The sequence below is a fragment of the Gouania willdenowi genome, chromosome 4 (genome assembly GCF_900634775.1).
Source record: "Gouania willdenowi chromosome 4, fGouWil2.1, whole genome shotgun sequence".
Lineage (NCBI taxonomy): Eukaryota > Metazoa > Chordata > Actinopteri > Blenniiformes > Gobiesocidae > Gouania > Gouania willdenowi.
The window spans coordinates 20270719-20294206 of record NC_041047.1 but is presented as its reverse complement, the minus strand read 5'-3'; the positions used below and the strand labels follow the sequence as shown (position 1 = coordinate 20294206).

At 37.2% G+C, this 23488-nt stretch overlaps 1 protein-coding gene across 2 annotated transcripts in view; it reads right to left on the bottom strand.

The window, feature by feature from the left end:
• The window catches only part of LOC114461391 (disintegrin and metalloproteinase domain-containing protein 10), a 33366-nt gene extending 27346 nt beyond the window's left edge, over positions 1–6020 (bottom strand). For both annotated transcript variants that reach the window (XR_003673833.1, XM_028443385.1), the window contains exons 1-4: positions 5790–6020; positions 3974–4130; positions 3184–3302; positions 2736–2891 (exon numbers count right to left, since the gene is read on the bottom strand). Coding sequence is in view for 1 of the 2 variants with exons in the window: in XM_028443385.1 (XP_028299186.1) it covers positions 2736–2891; positions 3184–3302; positions 3974–4130; positions 5790–5841 (484 nt within the window). In the remaining variant the exon portion in view is untranslated. The remainder of the gene's footprint in view (positions 1–2735; positions 2892–3183; positions 3303–3973; positions 4131–5789) is intronic.
• Positions 6021–23488: the final 17468 nt, after the last annotated feature.

Below are 23488 nucleotides of genomic sequence, written 5' to 3'. Positions count from 1 at the left end.
TTTATTTAAAAACATATTAACAAAGCAACTGGTGGAATCACACAACGCACAATAGGGCGGATTCAGTAAAGGTTTAGGGGTATTAAAACATGTGCAAATGTCACACCACGCGCTAATAAGGGGTACAAAACCCCAGGGAATCAGGACTGCGCGTGTCCTGTGCATCGCATTGTGCTCACATTTCATTCAGTGCGTTTCCCTGTGATGAATATGTAAAACAGGCGGATCTCATAAAGGGCGTAAGGAGGAAATGCAAATAAATTAATGCAGTGAGCGCAATACAAGTAATCAAATCTGGAACTGTTTGCGGTGATTGTTTCTGCACCGGAAAATAGTACGAGTGGCAAAAGTACGAGTGACAAGCAGGTGCAAACACACACGCAGAGATCAGCTGCAGTAAACAACTTTCAATATTAACAGCCACTGAAAGAAAATGCAAAGTAAAGTGTGTATGAGGGAGAGAAACAGCTAGAGTCCAGTGTTGCTCTGTGCACATCCTCTATGTGGTGCAGAGAGTCGCTGTACACAGAGCTTCGTGGATGTCGTTGCGGTTGCTCCTGTGTCTTTCTATCTATGTTTTGACCATCACACTCTTGTGTCGCGTTGATGCAAGGAGCGTCAGGCCAGAATCAGCTGATCAGCTGCGTCATTAACGCACAACGTTCACATATGAGGATGTGCGTGACACAGCGCTGCTGAGGAGCTCCGACCTGCTGGATGATGTTTTCCATGGACTGATAAGAACAAAGTTACACGAAAACAATAAAAAGAGTTTTCAGATAAATAGAATAAATATCAATTCAAAGGAGATCAATTTCTCCCTGTTCTGAACATATTGCCTTCCAATAAATAAAAGTAGGCAATTTGTGGTACCTTCTTCTTTTTTCATATAGTACAGAAAGTTGTCTAAGGTCATTCAATGTGACATACAGTAGAACTCCAGGAGAACATAAAAAAACGTACATTTATTATATGATCGGTAATTGGTGGTTTGTATCATTTTGTACCACTTTCACTTATCAATAATCACTGATCAACTATAACAACCTTAATCGGAACGAACGCTCTTACTTTGATACTTGAATTGGTATTGTAGCAAAGGGGCAACAGCAGCTGCACAGGATACACACACAGGAGCATCATGTCAACTCCTATTGTTCCCTTTTTTTTCATATATCATTTTCCAAGAAAACGCAGATTGTTTCACGAAACATCTGTTGCTTAAATCTTTTACAGTTTCCTCCAGAAAGTCCGGCGTGTGAATAAAGCACAATATTGTTGACTCTTTGTTGACCAATAGCAAGGGAGGGGGAGGGGGGGGGGGATGCTTGGCACATCCTGCTCTGTGTTCTAGGAAAACGCTTTCTTGGAATGATGGACGACTAATTCACACACAACCATGGGAATCAGACAAAGAAATACACATGTGCTGGACCTTGAAAAACATGGACAACCTAATAGTTCTGCAATGACTGAATACTACTGACTTTCAAACAGAAGCTGCCTCTGAAACCTTAAAATTCCACTTTGTCAAGAGACTATTTGTCATGAAACCTTGCAGACTTTCCCATCCATGACCCGCCCTTCCCAAATGTCTCCCACTCCTCTTATTACAAGAATCATTTTTCCCTTTATTCATCTTTTTCTTGGCTGATGGCCAGTTTGAGAGGGCCTCACCCCCCCCTCAAGCCCTAAATAATATCCTATGTGGGTATATTATAAAAACACGTCCAGGGTTCAATGACCCACAGTAGCCTCAGTCTGGCTGGACACTGTAGAGACTGAAACTAGAATAATAACAGCGGGAAAGCCGTGTTTAGCAGCTGTTTGTCCCTCGGCAAGAATGCCAAGAAGGTTTTGGACCAAACTGTGGATGAAAATGTTCACCTAAGAGATGTTTGTCTTTCATTCCAATAATCTGAAACAGGCCAGGAAAACCATCTGAGGTCATTCCATTTTCTATTTTGAAGTGTAAGACTATGTGCACTTCATTATTAGTGTCACTGAGGGACACTTCGCAGTTTTTATTGACTGCGTAACAAAACTGGGATCCACTCAGTTTTCATCATCACTGTCTCAGCAGAGCACCAGTCGCCTCTTGCATTAGTTTGAGCAACTTTACTCTCCCAATCTTTCAGTTACAGTAGGTGCTGAACATTTCAAGCTGCATTTTGGATTTATTTTGGCAGGTCCAACACAGCTTTCAAAATTACATTACAGAAGTGGGAAAGGATGATAATATAACCAGTTAGAAAGGTACATTTGTTTTCATTCCTTATTTGTGAAGCAAAATAAGGAATGAGTAAGAATAGTTAACACGGATGTCATTCAAGCAGTCCAAACTCCATAGTTTTAGCTATGATAACAAAACAGAAACCATCTGTTCCCAATATTAGAAACTACCTACACTGTCTGCTACCAATGAACCACCTGTTTGACACTCCTTCAAACACGTTTTCTCGTCTACTGTGTAATTCTTGAATGGACGGGCTCATACACTTGTTTGCAAGGTGTCTTGTTTGAAGGAAACATTTGCTTTTGTTGCATTTTTTTTTTTTTTTTTTAATTGGCACGGTTAGAGCCTTTTGCAAACAAAATGTGTTATTTTAACCATGAATGCCACTGTTGCAGCCTGTGTTTCTGTAACTGTTTTGTTAAATGTGGAGTTTGAGTTGACGCTGCATCAAAGCAATCAAGGAAAAACTGTAACACACACAGTTTTTAAATCCTCTCACCCATGTCGTCTTCATGATAGATTATTGAGTGGTGATCCGTTGGGCTGCTGAGGTATCGATGGACCGGCTCTACGTGAAAGGTGCCGTTGCTCGTGTGGATGGTTCCTTCAAACTGACCTTGAATAACAGAGCCATGGCAGCCTGAGTCAGGCTCACCTGCAAACAGTACAACACACTGAGGTTTAAGAGATGCAAATAAATGCAATAATAAAACAGTAAAAAGGAAAACTACCTGTACACAGTTCAACCTCGATTGTTTTTACCTGCACAGGTAGCAGTGGAAGTCACATTTATCCAACTCATGTCAAAACTGTTATTTATACTCAACAAACTAAATCATTTTGTGTGGAAAAGGAATTTTTAAATGACGTTTCAAAACACTTGCCAAAATGTCTTATTTATTGGGTCTGATCTGTTTTTTATTAACAATTGTTCTACACACACTCACCTTCAAGTGTCCCTGAATAGATGTGGGAGAGATCTGCTGACATGGAGTCATTTCTACTCAATATTGTAAACTTTTTTGAAAATGCTGCTTGATCGTTTCTCAAAAGCAGGTGAAAACTCCTGAAAGAAACAAAGAAAATTGTAGTTCCAGGACAGGCTGTTACAGTGAATAATAAACACCCGTCACAGTGTTTAGTGGTCGAGACTTCAAACATGTCATTAATCTATTACTGTTCTCATCACATTCTCAGATATGTGTATGTATTTATTTTTGTGTCAAATTCTGTTGATATTTACATTATTCTCAAAAAGGTGTCTAATATCAATTCATTCAAATCGGTAAGAATTATAGAAAACAAGAGCATTCAGAGAGCGCAAATTTCTTATCTGGATCACTTTAAACTCAACATACTAACTCAAATTCCATAAAGATTGATTTATTATGAACCAACATGAATTTTTTAAATTTCACCAACGATATAGATGGGGATTTTTAGATCTTTGACAGTGATCCAGAATCAGTATTGATCCGGATTCCTTCCATAATGTAATGGCATCTTCTATGGCATAAGGTCTATCTTAGGTTTTAAATTTTGACAAAATCCGTTTCGTACTTTTAATGTAATCGTGCTGACAGAATTAATAGATATTACCTTCTTTGTGGAGGAGATATTGACGCTTTGCCTCATTTCAGTAATGTTAAAATTTTGACCTGAATTAGTTACATAAACAGGGATCCACAGTGTGTACTGGACATTTGCTGTTGCTATGATAAAGAAATATGAAATTACCTGTGAAAAGCAGTAAAATCCAGATGAAGGGAGTAGTGGAGGGGCTGTTCTGTTGGTGCAGTTCTCTTGGCTCTTTGATGCCTCCTGTGTAGATCTTCCCGGTCATATGACAGGCCTTCATAATACTTTATATATGGACTGATGCTGCTTGTAACACCTAACAGATACAAAATCAGTCAGGAAGACAAAAACAAGAACATCCAAATGGCCACACAACAATGTCCAAGTGACTATAGCTTATGCCATATCCAGGAGATACTGTCTGATAACACTAATCAGGTTTCATTTACTTGCCCTGCAATTGGCCAGACAAACATTTCAATCAATCTTGCTAATTATTGAGCGATGATGGTTATTTGACATTAGGGTCATTCATTCTTGGAGAATGTTTAGGCCCTGACTGTCCGAGCTGGTAGGAAAGTTCTTCTCAGTAATTTCTCACTCAGTTGCTGCTATCACACAATGGTCAAATATGCTATGAAATAAGCTCTGCCCTAGTAATGTTGCTAACCATAGCTCCAGCTATTAACACTGTTGAGGTTGACCCTCACATACAGTGTATGTTTAATCTGAACTAATTACTAAAGATACAGTTAGTCCCAGGACTCCCTTGAAGATGAAGTTCCTCATCTAATCTTTCTGATTCAAAACTGAATGAATCACTTTACTTGTGCTTAAGTTCCTTCTGTCCTCTGGCAGCCATATTTGTTAGGTATGGTTCATTTAATAGAGTTATTTGATTAGGCATGAGTAATATATTGTATATTAGTCCCCTTTGTTCAGTGTTTTAATGCAGTGAACGCATGCTCTCTGGTTTGGCACCAACATGTCTACGTGCTGCCAGCTGTTTTGAGTCCAGGTAATCGATTTCACTGTTTATTATTTATCCTCCATTGAACCATCTGTTTATTTAACTAAATCTACATAGAATATTGGGTGGCTCACTATATCAGCTCTGATATAGGCTTCTCATATGAGGAATTAAAAACTATCTTTAATACATTTGGGATGTTTTTGATGCATACATTTGATTCTTAAAACACTCAGAAGTTATTAAATATGTGACTTTTGCCGTCGACCTGAAGAATATCTTAAAACAGTGGTGGGGTACAGGAGCACATTGCAGGGGGTACTTGGAATGATTTAACAATTAATTTTAAAAAAACCAGAAAATGCTCCGAGTTCCTTTTTAGCCAATTTTTTTTTTTTTTTTTTTTGATAAATTAAGCAGTAACAAATAATACTGTAAGGATAATTTTATGCTGTAGAGGCCATTTTTATCACACTTATGAAAACAGGACACAATAATTAGCTACATTTTACACAGGAGATCATATTAACATTCTTTTGAAGTAATCACATAAAAATTGCATTGATATTTTTTGAAACAAATCAATTCCACTTAAAATTCCACTCATTGTTTTGAATTTGTAGATTACGCCATAGGGAACCAATGTTTGAGGCACAGTTAGGGTTTTAGGAAAGCCCACTGTTCCACAAATGAAAAAGCATATTATGGAGAGGGTACACATGATTTGACAAAAATGCAAAGGGGGTACATGGGACAAAAAAGATTGGGAACCACTGTCTTACAAAGTATTGACTCCAGGACCCAGGAGTGGATACGTCTATACTTTGCGTTGGTATTCCCATCCCGACCAATAAATGACACACACCAATGATTAACTGAAAAAGCTTGATATGGTACAGTCAGTATCCGGTCTTTTTTTCGTCCAGCATTTGAGGAAGAACATGTTGAGACGTGTCTGAGCTGAGTGAAGGCTGATCTGCTACAGCCGTGTTGGACACACACTACCTGTAATCCAGTCCAAGAGCAGCAGCAGCATCCAGCATCGTTGGGTCCCCATGTTTTCTAATTTGCTCTCTTTATCTTTTCTGCCTCCTTGTTTCTTTGGTCTTCCTCCTTCAATCCCATTTGTTTCTTTTTCATGCCTTTTTCCTTTGCGTCTCCCATTAGTGGCCTCGTACCGGCAGTCATTTCACCTGGAATGCTTCTTAAAGTGTTCAAGCCAGAACTCGGCTGAAATATTACACAGAGACCGAGCACGGAGGCAAATTCAGACTTGTTTGGAGTTACAGGAAGCCATCCAATTACAGATGAAACTCCCTGAATACAGCTGTCCAGATTTTAAGGACACATAAGACATGTAACAAATGTTTTTTTATGCAAAAGGAAAGGAAAAGTTTAGCTTTTCTAAACTATAGAAAAAGATTTTTAAAAAAAATAACAGTACCACTGAATCTTTTCAAGAATCTCGTTTAGCTCACAAACACCACTACTTCACTTGACGTATATGTGTATTCACGTTTAAGAGTTAAAAGTGCCAGGAAAAAACAGAACGTTTATATAAGCATTGAACAAATCAAAGGTGTGTGAAGGTGACCCATTTTAAGGAGAGGGCTTCTTTTAATCAAGAGCTTTCCAAAAGTCATTATCACCACATTGCTCATTAAAGCATGTGAAGTTGTTTTATCATAGAACCAGCATGTAACATATGCGAGGAGAAACTAGTAAACAAACATAAAGTCATTTAAAGCTTAGACAGGTGGTGAAATCTTTAGGAATAATGGGAAACATTAGGGTGCTCACCTCTGATATTAGAGGATATTTTTTCTTAAAACACAAAAAAGCTTGGTCTACAATAGGAATATTGGTCTAAAGTAATTATATTGATTTGATAGATTTTTTAAATACCGTTGCTAACAAAACCCTTTGATTTGTTTTTATTCATTTTTCTCTAAATGCTAAAGAAGGAAAAAGTCTCCCACAGTTGTTGAAAAATGATCATCTTTCCAAAAAGGAGGTGTAACTCATTGTTTGCATGACCGAGGGTGTGTGACACATGTCTGTGGGTGGCTTTACTCTCCACAAAGTTTGCGTGATCGAGATAATAATGAAATAACAATGGCTGAGGAGGAAATGAGACCTGGAAATGAACTCAATCCGACCAAAGGTTTTTCTCGTTTTTGCTTTTTATAGTTATTAAAAAATGAGAAGCAACTTTAAAAATAACATGACATTCATTGCAAAGTTCAAACAGCTCTGTATTAATAGGAAAAAGAGAGGAAGTAATCCTTTTCGTTAAAAAAAAGGTTACTCAATCTACAGCCACATTAATGTTCAACAACATATGCTATTTAGAAAGCTGTGTAAGAAGCTCAAAGACTGTTAGTAGTTGTTTGCATGTATTATTTGTGGTCTAACTGTATTAGTGAATGTGTGTGTGCCTGTAATTGTTTCTCTCCATTTGCCTTGTGATGGATTAGTAACCATCTCAACTCACCCAGACAATGGGATGAACTATAACATTTCTCTCCTTGTATTTGAGATTAAGGGTTTGGGTTAGATTAAAAAAAAAAAAAAAAATGTAAATGTTTTAAGGATTGAAGGAGCAGGCCAAGGATTTTGTCCACTCATCTGAGCCTACTAGTTTGTGGACTTATAGACACTTGAAGCTGCATATTTCAAAAAACAATTAACATATAGTAAAAAATCTGGTATTATGATCAACTAGACAAATGAATCTAATACTTTTGAGGAAACTATGACTTTGGGTTGAATATTTTGGAAGTTATGATGACTTGCTAGCCAAAGTTTTTTTAGAGATGGAGATGGAGATAAAGATAGAAATAGAGATAAAAATGGAGATGGAAAAGGAGCTGAAGATAGAGATTGAGGAGATGGAGATTGAGAAAGAAAAGGAGATGGAGATGGAAATAAAGATAGAGGTAAAAAAGGAGATGGACAAGGAAATGGAGATAGAGGTAGAGGTAGAGGTAGAGATAGAGGTAGAGGTAGAGGTAGAGATAGAGGTAGAGGTAGAGGTAGAGATAGAGATAGAGATAGAGGTAGAGGTAGAGGTAGAGGTAGAGGTAGAGATAGAGATAGAGATAGAGATAGAGGTAGAGGTAGAGGTAGAGATAGAGATAGAGATAGAGGTAGAGGTAGAGATAGAGATAGAGGTAGAGATAGAAATAGAGATAGAGATAGAGATAGAGGTAGAGGTAGCGATAGAGATAGGGATAGAAAAGGAGATGGAGATGGAGAAGGAAAAGCTACAAGAGTGGATGATAAAGTTGGAGCAGTTAGTGCAGTGGCAGCAGATGGAGGTTCGGCAGATGGGACTGGAGAAGGAGGAGCTACATTTTTAGGGGTACATCGAGCAACTGAAGCACTGAAGGACTTTGAGATGACTTTGTTGTAATGTACGCTAAATAAATAAAGTTGAATAGAAACGAATTGATTTGGAGGACTTTTGCCTCTCACTGGAAAACAATGAGAGGTGGGACTGGAGGGAGGCAAGGTCAGCATGGAGGAGAACTTGGGGTGAGATTGGGGAGGAGTTCTAAAAAGGGTTTTCTCCGGGCACTCCGGTTTCACCGCTAACATAAAATGACTCCTACATTGTTCTTTTTTCTTTTCTTTTATCTTTTTTTTGTATTATTCTCTTTTATATCATATTGCACTGTTTTTTATTATTCTTTTTTTACTGTAAAGTGTCCTTGGATGACTTGAGAGCCACTTTTAAATAAATTGTATTACATATATCGTTCAAATAATTCATACATTTATCGATGCATTTGATGTGATTTACCATCGTTTCATTATTAAATGAAGCAGGTGATTAATTACAGCTGAAGTTAGTACAGAGAGCACTTTCACATAGAAATCAGGGGTTCAACTGTCAGAATGTTTTCCATATGAAACATTTTTTTCTTTTTAGGCAGCATCATTGAAAAATTGTGATTTGATTTTTCAAAATTTTATTTTCTTAACATTAAAGATTCTGTCTTTCATCCTTTCTAGTTTTCTTATAAATGCATGCTGATATGAAATAAATTCAAATGAAATCCTTAATCACTGATAAGTGTAGATTATCGCACTGTTGAAAAGGATGTGTTGTAAAATATAATATTGGAGATGTGCACTCATGTTGAAATAAATCTATATTTCGAAGCAACCCTTACCTACACGGAATTGAAAATATTTGAGAAAAATACACTGAACTACAAAGCTTTACAGAACAATGTAGACTTAACATGTAAGGTTATGTTAAAGGAAGACTTTTGGGAAGTAAAGTAAATGCTTTAATCTTTAAAGACTGTTGGTCTTCAGTCTGTATGTAAAAAACAGAAATACAGCAACTTTAACATTCAATAAATACTCACTAAGAACTTCTGCGTTCATTGCAACATTGTTTGTTTTTTCACCTTGTCTGCACATGCTGTCAAAGGTCAACACTATACGTAGTGCAATCTTTTTACGACAGAAATGCTTGTTTTATTATTGCAATTAAATAAATGCATTTATTTTATTGCATAATTGTGACCATCACCAGCCCTCCCAATAGAAGGGAAAGAAAAACTTAATTAAAGTGAGAATATAGAAAGAGAGGCCAGTGTTACACCTAGGTAAGGGGGGAGGGAACAGGGAAGAGAAAGTCACGGTAGGAAAATGGAATTGGTGGGGAAGAGTCAACTGTTTTCAGGTTAGAGTGCAATGTCATGATACAGTTGTGCATATTGTGCTGTGTAATCAGTTCAGCCAGTCTGATGACAAGTGTGGAGGAATTGAAGCGGGTGACACAGCATCCAGCTTAAGTATAATGATGGTGGTTATACCTAAAACTGGTGTTTGGGATCAACGTATCTAAGGTTAAGCCCAGTACGAGCTTATCCCACAGCCCAAGGCATGCCAGTGCATCCATGACCAATGTATGTGCAAGAGACACTTCTGCAAACCCAAGCGCCACCCTGAAAGTTCAGCCAGACCGGCAGCAACAACGGGAGCCCCAGGCAACTCCGTCACAGCCGAGTTGCTCCCCCGAACACCCCAGAGACCCCAAGCTGAGAGGCAGCAACCGCCCCCACATGCATATTGCACACCCAGGAAAGCCCCAAGGAGCCGAGGACCCAACACTCTACCCCCCCACTCTAAGGCACCCACCCTGCCAGAGCACCAGTAGACAAGTCCAGCACCCAGCCTCGCAGTAGGACTGTAGGAGAAGCCCAGAGCAAGGCCACACAGCACGCAGCAGTTTGCAGCTAGCAAAGCAATGAGTCAAAAAATGTTTACTACTCAAACTTAACACAAGGTATCTAATTTAAATGTGTTTTTCCCTCTACCCTAGAATTACCCCACAAAACGAGTCGCAGAATAGAATAAACCAAAACTAACCCTCACAAAACTCTCTTTTTCAGATTATCTTAGATTTAAAGTTTTTGTTGCAGACTTTGATCTTATCAGGAGACCTAAGGGTTTTTGGCCTGACCTTGGTCGACCTAACCCCACAACTATGATGATGTAGCACTGTCATTTATCAAAGAGTTTGATACTGGAATGAGCTGAAACCCTGGATTACAATAACCTGATCCAGTTCTGACTTTGAACCTTTGCATGCAGCTAGCAGGCCAACTTCCTCCAGCAGGTTAATGCTTTACAGAGCAGTTTAGAGCCTAACCTCCCCCATCCGTTAATCATTCTTTGGCAGTCTCCCTCTCACACACACACACACACACACACACACACACACACACCCAAAAAGGACCTCCTTCTTTTCACTGATTGGCTGAGAAGGGATCACCCGGATCCATATCCTGACATCATAAAATCGGACACACCCCGAGGCACAAGACCACACACACACACACACACACACACACACACGCACACACGCACACACTGTGTCTACTACATTCTTATAGCGAGGTCAAACTGCTTTGACATCATCAGTGTCCTTCAGGTTGAGTGAACAGGTTCACAATGTTTTAACAATGTTTTAAGACTATTAGGCAAACCACCAAAAAGTTAAAATGTCTATAAAAACAATGAGACCTGTTAATCACGCCAATCATGTCAATCGTGAATCAAGGTCTCTAGTTAACTAGTGCATACAATTAAATGTTACTAGTTCACTAGCAAAGGCTCAAATGCTCACTAGTTCAAGCCTTTTTTGTCCTTACTGGTAAAAGGTGGACCCAACATGTTTAGCAGTGAACTAGTAAAAGTAAGATATATAATGTATCTACTAGTAGGCTAAACTAATTTGCAGTAGCGCTAGTGAGTGGGGGCTAAATGTGTATACTAGTTAACTAGTTACGGAAATGAGCAGAAATGAAAACAATGATAAGCTTCCTATTGGCTCCCCAGTCCAAAATGAAACACGACAACCAATGAAAACTTTATTTTTTTTCTCCGTGTTAACTCGAAAGTGCATCTTGCTGTGTACGTGTGAACACGTAACAGAAACCAAACCTACTAGTTAACTAGTAAGGGTATATTGTAAATTTACATGTCAACTGCATTTGGCATTACTGGCTTTACATGTGAATGTGTACATGCAATTTTTTTCTGTCTCTAGTGAACTAGTTATATCCCGAAAAATGAACTAGTTAACTAACAGCACAGATGTTTTTCTCACATGCTAACTAGTGGGAAACATTTTGTGTCACTCGTTAACCATAGTGATGCAATACTATTTTTAAAGAGCTTGAATGGCTTATCCTGCAGGAGGTTACTCTGAGTCAGACACTGAGCATTTACCAAACTTTTTTGACACACAGTCATTGTGAATAAACCCTAATAGAAGACATATCGTGCACTTGGTCAAATCATTTAAATGTGAAGTTTGTATCTCCCTGGTGTTTTCCTCTCATTGGATGACAGTTCTTGTAAAATAAAACCCCAGGAAATCCTTGTACCAGAAAAAAATCAGCTATTTTTATAAGGCTATCATGCTGTAATTGATGCTGTCAGTTCTGGGAGGATGTCCAACATTTAGGATTTAAGTCTCAGCATCAGAGATTCATACTCACTTCATCTCTGGGGGTTGTAGGATATGAAGTTCTCATGAGGTTTCACGTTCTGCTTGACTGACATGTTTTCGTGGGGGTTTGTGGTTGCTGTTGCAGCTAATTCAAACCAACACTGCACATGACATCCAATCTGACCCTACAAATGTCTAACATTTAGTGCCAGGCAGAGGCTCATGGGATAATTGGTGCGACTGAAAGCCTTAGCAGGTTCCTCTGTTTCTCCGAGGGTTCATAGGCTATGGGAATTATCAAATCACATCATTCTGCTGACATAACCAAGTGTTACCCCTTCATCGTGATGACCTAATTCACAAAAGGCCACAGATTTCCCTTTTTCATTACACAACGACATCACACAATATCCAGCCTGGGAAATAAAGAGTGCATTGTGTGCAAGGCGCTGCCATCCATCTCTGTCCACGTATCACCACATGAGAACGCTGAGAATGGGATGTCCATGCACAAGGAGAACAAACAGGAGCTTTTAGACCACAATAACCTATGAATCTTCTAACAACATAGTCAACATTTTCTTAATTGTAGAATATGACAACGTCTCGGCACATAAAATGATTAAATATCCCCAAAAAATAGTAAGGTGTTACTTTAGCAAGAAAGAAGTCATTTTCAAAATACAGTGGGGCAAAAAACGTATTTGACAGCCACCGATTGCGCAAGTTGTCCTGCTTAAAAAGATGAGAGCGTTCTGTAATTTTCATCATAGGTACATTTCAACTGTGAGAGACGGAATGTGAAAAAAAAAAATCCTTGGAAATCACATTTCCAAGGATTTTTCAAGAATGTATTTGTAAATTATTGCATAAAATAAGTATTTGGCACCTACAAACAAGCAAGAATTCCGGCTCCAACAGACCTGTTACTTTAAGAAGCTCTTCTATCCTTCACTCGTTACCTGTATTAATGGCACCTGTTTGAACTCATTATCTGTATAAAAAACACCTGTCCACACCTTCAAACAGTCAGACTCCAACCTCCACCGTGGCCAACACCAGAGAGCTGTCTAAGGACACCATGGACAAAATTGTACACCTGCACAAGACTGGGATGAGCCAATCTACAATAGACAAGCAGCTTGGTGAGAAGAGATCAACTGTTGGAGCTATTATTAGAAAATGGAAGAAATACAAGATCACTGACAATCTCCATCGACCTGGAGCTCCATGCAAGATCTCACCTCGTGGGGAACAGTGTTGGTAACGTTACTTTAAAAAAGTAATTAGTTACAGTTACTCACTACTTGTTCCAAAAAGTAACTGCGTTAGTAACTGAATTACTCTATAATAAAAGTAACACATTAACAAGGAAAGTTACTATTTGCGTTACTGTTAAAAAAAATAAAAAAAAATTGCTCTATGTCAAAGAATTCAGATTATTTAGATGCGTGTGTCGTGAGGTGCTTCATTAAATTTGAGTTGCTTACAACGGATGTGGACAAAGTCTTCACTCCTGGATACAATGAACACTTCACATGCACGTTCTTGCCTTTGACCACAATTAATATAAAATAGTGTTTGTATCGTCACCCTAAAAATGACAACTTTTCATCTGACTGCTCCACGCTCGCCATCTCTGCAGCTTCATCCAATCTGCAGTGTGTGCGTTGGCATGTCGCTTTAGCCAATCATAATCGCTCACCTTGTTTTTAACCCACCTCCTCACTACAGCTGTGTAAGAAGCCAGGGATGCTTTCGGATAAAAGTTTATTCAATCAATGCATGTAACGCACCGCATTTAACGTTCAGTAACGTTAACGGCGTTGTAACGGCGTAAAAAGTAATTAGTTAGTTTACCCCGTTACTGAAAAACAAACGCCGTTAATTTAAATGTCGTTATTCCAAACACTGGTGGGGAACAAATGATCTTGAGAACAGTGAGGAATCAGCCCAGAACTACACAATCCCTTTGATTTTACATCACTTTGGAAGTCTTTGTCAAGTTTCTTAAATCCAAGTCTCTTCAAACAGTGAGTGAGGCCATGCTGATTGAGTTTATGTTATAGGTGTCATACCAACACACTGAATGTGATTATTTGGAGAAGCCAACAGTCTTACTCTATGGTCAGAGAACATTCTCTAAAGTGTCCAGACTCAGGACAATGTCTCCCTCTAGAGAGGAATAATGAAGAGCATGAGAGGAGGTTTGTCCTCAGTTGGCAGATTTAAATGTTAAGCTGTAGCTTCACTCATCTCCAGTCCCTGTATCACTTTGTTGTTTCGGACTGTGTTAAAGGATGGGCTGTGGCAGATGGAGGAATGCTGCTGACGTGTAACAGACTCACCTTTAATAACACTCTCTGCTCTCATGCATCAGTCAAGACTTGCCGGTCCTGAGTGCTCGAGGCGTTCCGCTAAGGAAAATGTGAAATTGTGTTCCTTTTGGGGTAAACAATCATGTCAAATTTTTTTTCAGATTTTTCAACAGATTCTCTAGGGTCCCACACGGCCCCTCAAATCTGCCCATTGTTCATGAAATATGATAATGTTCATTCATTTCAGTTGAAATCACATTTCAATCATGCAAGATGTAAGAAATATGTGGAATTCATACATGTGGAACATCATTTACAAGTTTTATTGCTATCATTGTGTTCTGTAAAAGTTGTAGTGTTTACACAAAAATGATGAAATATCAGTGTTAACCCAGATATTTGTCTTCTAGTGCACCTTTCCTATGACTTTTCATCACTGCCATATAGGGCAAGAGAATGAGAATTTGCCCAACATTTTCTCAGGTGTCCGTAAGTGTAATCATACTCAAGCTTTCTCTCTTCCTCTGTATTTTCTTTTTTTTTTTTTTTTTTTTTTTTTTTTTTTATTTTTTTTTTTTTTTATTAATGAGACATTTTCTAATGTGCTTTTGCTTTCTTTCATTTCATGTACTTTAAATATGAAGTTCTATAACAGTAAGAGTCTTTTTTTTTTTTTTTGTTGGTATTTTAAGTTGAAATCAAGTTTGCTGGTGTAAAAACTCACTATACGAGTAAATAACATGTCACATTATTTTAATTGTTTACAGTTTGATGAATTGGTTTTAGGTGCAAACAAGTGCCTGCATTATGACAAATGTAAGTGTAGATACAGATTCTTTAAATTATAACTAGGATGTCGCTCTGATGCTTAGGACTGTTCAACGTAGCTATTTAAAAAAACATTTTTTTTTTATTGTATTACTATATTATTACCCACGATCAAGTGTTTCCTCTCATATCTGAAGAATAGAAATCTCAGACCCTGCATGATTTTTTTAATTTTTTTTCATTTTGCCACCTGGAGCTTAAAGGTCAGCAGTTACCCATAACAGGAGTGCAGACAAGGGCCTTCCTGTAATACATATCAGCAAACAGGAACAACCTCATCCTAAACAGACAGTGATTACAAAAACTAACAGTCAGCAGATATTATTCCTTTAAAACAAACTACCAAAACACACCCGGTAACCTTGACATACTGTGTCAGATACAGCAGAACATTCAGTGTCATGTTGGGATATTAGATTCAATGTTGCTTTTTAAAACTGGAAAATCACACAGGGCACCAAAAATGTCCCATGAACAGTTGAGTAAAGTTTAAGTTGAAAAAAGTAGTTCCTTATATACCAAATGAACATGTCTTTATTAACAAATAGTTCTCATTTCTATGAGGCACAACGTTTTAAATCTAAGAAATAAATGGGAACAAAATGTATATGCACTATAAAGATTTTGTGGAGTAGTTTTATTAGTTTACCCTGCAGCTGATCAGTTGTGTTTAATGGGACTGATGACGTTAGCAACAACTGGAAAACAACACTATATGCCTTTCTAACCAATTTCCTTGAAATATTACTCAATAAACAGGCATTTTTTACATGAAATTTCTCAGAATTTGTTCAGAATTGTTTGTTCTATTGTTCAGTTGGATACATTTGGGGGGAACTTGACTTCGTTTTGGACAGTTTCTTGTAACCGAGAGCATAATTTGATTTATTTCAAGTAAACTCCGAAGGTCTGTTGGAGAAATTGGTTAAAATAAGCTAAAGAAAAATATTCCTAATATTATAAGACGGAGTAAAATTCTAAACTCTGCAGAAATTGATGTAAAGTCATTCTGTCAGCTTTAGAATATATTCATTCTGTAAAAGAATAGCCTACAAATGTGGCTGGATTACATTATACAATAATAAAAATATAAATAATAATTCAGTGGAAGAATTCAACCAGGATGTTAAGATCAATGCTAAAGGTGTTATAATGGTATTATACAACATTTAACTGTTGTTAAAATGGTTTAATAAAAATTTTTGCACAATGCCCTTTTTTAACTTTGTATACAGTTTTTTTGGAAATGTATTCATAGGAACATACAGTATATAAAAAGGTAATTTGAAGTATTACATCTGGTAAGTTTTCAGCAGTTTGATAGACAGACTACTACAAAGCCAGATCTTCAAAATGTGGCTTTTAGGTTAATTATGGATATAGATAATTATAAAGTAACTTCGCATCATCACATCTGTCTTTCACTTATAATTGTGTGATGAGCTACAAAACAAAGCTCCTCTCCAAAATTCAGGTCTCAGCTTTGATGTGTGTTGCTTTTGTTCAGCCAATTGTAGATACAAACACTGTGACAAAAAGCACACAAAAAAAAATGTCTGCTGTGTCAGCTGGACCAATGGGACCCACAAAAGAGTAAACAGTATTGATCGACACAGCAAACAATGATCTGGCACAGATAAGGTCACCTGTTGGCCTGGGGGCCACTAATTTTGTGGGACACCCAGAGTAAAGGTAAAAATTTACAGAAAAATGCATGAAATGACAACAACAAAAAAAAAAAACAAACACAAAAGACAACTAAAATAGTCAAAATTACTCCAAAAACAGAATTAAAATAAAAAAATATACAAAACAACAAGAATATATTAAATTATTGAATAAAAATGCACACAACAATAAATGACAAAAAACAGTAACAAGAGTACACAGAATGACTCAAAAAACCCAGCAAACAACAAACATACACAAAACTAGGGGTGTGGAAAAAAAATCAATTTCACGATATATCGCGATTTTTTTTGGGTGTCGATTTTAAATCCAATTTTTTATTTAAAAAATCGATTTTGAAAAAAGATTTTTTTTTTTCTTTTTGCTGATATGTAATCAATATTGCGTATTTGTGCAATATTTCAGTGGTTACAATGCTTTCAATGTGTTTCAATGGTTACTTGATGCACTTGATTTTATGACGGTGTTTAATGCCTGCAATATTTATGTATGCACACGCATTTTATTTTCATATAATCTGTTCAGATCAGTGTTTAAACTGATACAATAGGATACATTGTTTTTTCTTGTTTTTGCGGATTGTCAGTAACTCAGAGTGCTTTATCCTTAAGTTCTCACTTAAAGTTGTTACAATGTCGTCATTGATATATTGCAATAATATTGTATCGTATTGCAACATCCTTGCCAATACTCACCCTACACAAAACCTTGTATTATTTCCTGTATTAATGCTCACATTGATCATTATTTTAAATACTGACATGTAATTTTTTATTTTTTTTTTTGGCCCTTGCTGTAATAAAAGCTCTCCATCTATGATCTAGTTGAGGGGTTCTCAACTGGTCTCACCCTGGGACCCACATTTTTCCACAGTCATTAAATCACATCCCTATTTTTTTTTTTTTTTTTAGAATTCAACCAATTAAATTTAGTTTTTCAAAAATAGCTGTTGAAAACAGACACACATATATACAATATTTTTTAAAACATAAATCCATATAGTTTTCCTTGCAACATGCATTTTACAGCATCCTTGTCAAAAGAAAAGGTTATTTTAAACAGACATTTAGACATTAAGTATTTGTTCATTTTTGACCAGCTGTCCACGACCCACCCAGTACAGGTCTGCGACCCACTTTTGGGTCCCGACCCACCACTTGAGAATCACTGATCTAGTTAATGCCATATGCAGATTATAGGACTAAAGACACTGCGAGAAAATACGTCTGATAACTCAAAGCTTCCTTTTCCTCTTTTTGCATGTCGTTCACCTTTATCACACCATAATCTGATCATCAAACCCTGCAGAAAGGCCTGAGAACAAGCTGCCATCACTCAGGTGTGATGAAGCAGGGAAGGTTTAAAACAAATATTCAAAGTCAATGTCACTTTATTTGTCACTATTAGGTAGATTTAGTTTGTCAATGAAGTGGGTTGTTCATTCGCACACAACTGTACATTTTGGTTATAGTAGAATAGGTGTAAACATGATCAGATAACTGGAAATAAATGACCAAATACGGGTAAATACCGACTTACAAAATAATGAAATAGCCTATTTAAAATACCGATACAATTTAACCAATCCTGGAAATATAGAACCAACTAGGGCCAGAAAAGTAATAAAGTAATTGTAATACAGTTAACTTCCATAAGAGGACGCTGCTTACATGTCATTATGTGCAGGCATCAACCAACTGTTAAAAAAAAGCACAGAAACCAAACACAACAAACCAGTGTTACCTTTTCAGATGGTTTTATCAAAATGACACATTTGTCTGATGCTGAACTACGATACCAAATAATAAATGTTAAACAGAGCTCATAAAATAATGCGGTCTCTGTCCTTTTTATCCTGCTGATGACTAATGACCCCTTCCATTAGTCTTTAAACGAAGCCATATGTCCAACAGCATGTGGGCTAAAGGACAGAGCCCTGTTCTGAGGTTAACACACACACACACACACACACATGTGATTACAGCTCAGACAAGATTTTCCAAGAATTTTTTAGGAAACAAAAATGTCCTGAAAACCCTAAAAACAAAACCTCAACTTAACATACTATTAAAAAAAGAAGATAAAATGAATCTAGTCTGAACTATGAGCTGTAATCATCTATGAACACTTGTGGCACACAGAGAAATATCAGTTAAACAGCTGAATATTGGTAAATATTCCAGATAGTGAAACGTTTCAGGTCTTTTTTCTGGATTGGCATTGCTCCAGTTTGCAGTAAGGAATATTACACCCACAAACTGAAACTAGTAACTAACCAAACCCTGGTCTGCACATGCAGTTAACTTCAGTTTGAAGGTTCAGACTTCATGTGATGTTACACTGGAGAATGTCAAGTGGACATGGTTTAGGAAAATCAAGACAGACGACTGCAGTCTTTTCAGATATTTGCACAGCCGGATCCATTCATCTGTTGGATTCTCTCCGTTTACAGTCATCTTTTGAATCCCGGCAGCAGTGATGTTTCATCTTTTATTCTTTTCACATTAAACTCCAAGACACACTTTGAACTTTCCTTTGACCTTCCAATGGCAGCAGCTCATACTGGTATCAGCTGAATGACTGACGGATAACGTCATGCATTTTTCCAGTCTTTTCTATGAAGTGTTTCACTTTGATAATGATTATTTTACAGCTTTGTTTAAACAGAGACCTTTAAACCCTAAGGCGCAGATTACAAACAAATGGCCCTTCAAAGTATCCATTGCAGCCTGTGGGAGGATTGTGCAGATAGTGATAATCATATGGGGGGAAAAAACCTTGATTATTAGGTAAAATAACTACATATTTAAGATATTTCTCAATGAATGACTTGCCCTTGAATAGATTCTCTTTCATTTGCACAGTATTATTCTTTTTTTTTTTTTTAATTACTCTTTATTTAGATTTTTATATTACATGGACGACAAAAAAAACACACAAAAAAACTTGGGGTGTGGGGGGTATTGCTCCTTGTGAATATTCAGTCCTTTATCCTATAGTCAATCCATTTTGTCCAGCATTTCCTAAATTGTCTCCGCTGGGTTCTCAGGTAATGGTCCATTTCTCCATTAAGTATATTTCCTTCAGTATATTTGTTCCATGAGAAGGTGGGTCAACTTTCATCCATTTTTTTTTTTTTTTTGTGATGCTCTTTTTTGCTGCGATTGTCATTATTTTAAGATAAACATCGCTTTTGGAGATGACATCCACTGGCACAAGGACAAGGTAAACAACAGGGTCCACAGGTATAGTACAACACAGAACATCTCCCATTACTAGTACGACCTCCCTCCAAAAATATTGTATTTTTGGACATAACCAGAAGATGTGTGAGTGATCCACATCTGCCTGCCCACAGCGTTCTCTTTAAAATGAGTGGTGTTATGAAGAAACGCACCAGGTTCTTCCAGCCAAATTCCCACCATCTCCTTGAATTGGTGGAGGTGTGCTGTGTGCCGAACCTCTCATTCAGATATAGACATATTTAACTCCCTTTCCCACTTTTGTTTAATTTAGAGGGTGTTGGTTCCATTTTGTTTTAGGCTTTTATACAGTTTTGAGACCACCTTAGAGGGAGTAGCTTTGTATGCTCCTATTATGATTTCCACTAAATCATTTTCTGCTGAGAGCTCTTTTCTGATTTCAGTGTCACAAAAAGTGCCTTATCTGTAGGTATCTATAGAAATCACCATTTTACAAATCAAATTCTTTTTTAAGTTTGTGAAATGATTTTAATGTTTTAGGTATTTGCAAAGTATTTTACATCATCATTAATATCTAGGCCAGGTTAGAACTATTTTTAATAGAAATGCTTTGTTAACACACTGGACCTCGGCCTAAAATTTTACAATGGATGTTTATACTCTTGAATTTTTGGAACATGAGGTCACTGTGTCTTTGCACTGTCTTGATATGTGCAGCCTTCGAACACATCCCCCACTACCTGTCTCCTGCTCTAACACTAGAGCTCAGTGTATTAAAGCTGCTGTCTTGTCAGGGGTTTGAATGCAGGCTGGTCGTGTTTACCCTTAAAAAGTCAGATCTAGTTTTCAGTTCAATTTGAAGTGCTCCCACCTCGCTCTCCTGTCAACATCCCCAGCAAATCCTTGGTTGTTCCGATCAGTGTTTTTACATGAAGAAAAGATTCCACTTCAAATGTCCTGAACCCACAATGGTTTATTTATACCGGCTGTGTGGCTTCCCTCAGCTCTACAAAGCTTAATAGACCATTACAGCTAATCGCCTTGGTTTTACAGCCTGTGTCATTACCGCTGGGGTTCTTTCTTTAAACTCAGTTGTTTCAGCATGCACACGTTCTCTGTGCTATACAATACCCGTCAAAAGTTTTAGAACACTGTCATTTTTCCAGTTATTTATTGCAATTCAAGTTGTGCAAGTCCAATGAATAGCTTGAAATGGTACAAAGGTAAGTACTGAACAGCCGGAGATAAAAAAAAATAAAAAAAAAAAGAAAAGGTTTGGTTAAAACTGAAAAATAATGTACATTTCAGAATTATACAAATAGGTCTTTTTCAGGGAACACAATGTGGGTTAACAATATAAAGTTTTCAGTAAAAAAACTGGGAAAAGTGTGGTGTTCTAAAACTCTTGACCGGTAGAGTATGTTAAAAAGCAAATGTTAAATCAGACCAAGGATGCTAAGTTAAGGCAGTAATACGGTGTTATAAAGTACAAAGCATGTTGCTGTGACCTTGTTTTGACAGTCAGACATGACACTTGCAGCATTTCTTGGCGACATGACACTTTAGTTATAAGTCTATGTGAATTGTATACATTTTTAAACATCTTTGATTGTTTTCTTTGTTGGAGTTTCCTTCTACTCACAGAGTTTTTTGTTCTTTTTTGTTTTTCTTTCTTGTTTCTGCTCAAAACAAACAAATAATAATCTAACTCTTATCCTCCAAAATAGATACAGTGGACTATTTTTTGGACTCGCGGTATAAGAAGTTGATAATGGCCTTTAAAAGCCTTCTTTGTAAACAGATTTATACTTTGCTTATTTACAGGCACTTTTAATACCATGAATACACTGAATGTAGCTAGGATGAGATAACTAGCAACATAAAAATACTCAAAATTTGTCAATATTTATAAAAAATGATATTGTTAACAATGGACATTGTTAACAATATCAGAAAGCGTTTTCATTCTAGAAGATTAAGGGTTGTTTTATGACCATCATGTTTAGTGACTGTAAATATACTTTGTATTTCTATTGTGACTTCTCTGTCTGTGAAAGGTGCTACACAAATAAACATAACTTAGTTACTTACTACTTACATTTACTGCCAACATTTTAGAAAACCAAATATCAAGATCCCATTTGAATTAAAGCTGTACATACTGTACATAATGTAATGTGTAATTCACTGCACTCTAAGGAAAGACCTTCTTTGTCATCACTGTCTTTTACAATGGGGAGCTGTGAGTCACTTAAAAACTGACTTGCGACTGAGCTGGAAAAAGAGACAGAGAAATTAAAATGTTAATATGACTGGTATGTAATGAGAATGTGGTTAATTCCTAAAAAATAAATAAGGAAATATCTAGAAATGAATAATATGTACTTCCTGACTAACTGCATGATAATAATAATGCATTGGATATTATATAGTGCTTTTTAATAGACACGCAAAGTGTTTTACATTGATGTGCATTATTCTTTAACTCTACACTATTAGTGGTGGTAAGCTACTATTGTAGCCACAGCTGCCCTGGGGCTGCCGTAGTAAACTATTGGTCCCTCCGAGCACCACCAATACTCACATACCCACATTCATACTAGGCTATGTGGGTTAAGTGTCTTGCCTATGGACACAATGAGAGGCGACTGCCCACCCCATTCTGGCACCTAGGATTCTCAGTGGTCTCCCATCCAAGTACTAACCAGGCACGGCCCTGCTTAGCTTCCAAGATCTGATGAGATTGGGTAATAACAGGCAGGTATGAATGAAATACGTTAATACCTGTTAAGTGAGGGCATCAACAGCCTGTGGATGATCTCACACATCAGAGTCATGGTATGTCTGGGACGGCCCTGTAACGTCTGCAGTGAACAGGTGTTTTCAACAAAGCTTAAAACATCTTCAAGAAAAACTTTTGGCAAGTCCAGATGCCTTGATGATTCAGTCAAGCTCAGATTATTGGCTTTTCACCAGAATATTATCTTCTCTTCTCACTTCCAATTACCACATCTGTGTACCGTGGACAGACGAGGACAAATATTGGTGTTGAACATTAATCATTCCTGACACTATTTACTTTCTAGCTTACATGTTCTGCCTCACAAGTCATCTACAATACGATTGCAGACCTTGTTTTTTTCACATATATATATATATATATATATATATATATATATATATATATATATATATATATATATATATATATATGCTGAATGTAATGAAATCCACCAAATGTCATCAGAGACTCTATGGTCAATAGAAAAGTCCTTCCTGTCATGACTCATGTAAATGTAATTTTTCCCATGTTGCTGTGAAATCAGAGGTCCACTTCCCACACTCATGTTAATGTGACTCACAGACCAGACAGTTTACATAAATGTTTCTCATCACTGTGAGCTGGAGGTCAATGACTTTGCCCCGAAGATACGCTCAGTCAGATCTAATGAGTGCTTTTAATTTGAAAAGCTCATCTAGTGAAATGGTTTGAAAAACATGAGCTATGACCTCCCTGATTCAAAAGCTCCAATCTCTCCATGTGTAACTTGCTTTAAAAAAAAAAAAAAAGGCTCAGGCGTTTCTACTAAGGGGATAAATTTAGTCTTTACTGGCCTTCATTCTTCTTCTCCTCTTCCTGCAGGTTCTCTGTAGCTTTAACTGTGACTATATCTCAGCTCCATTCCCAAG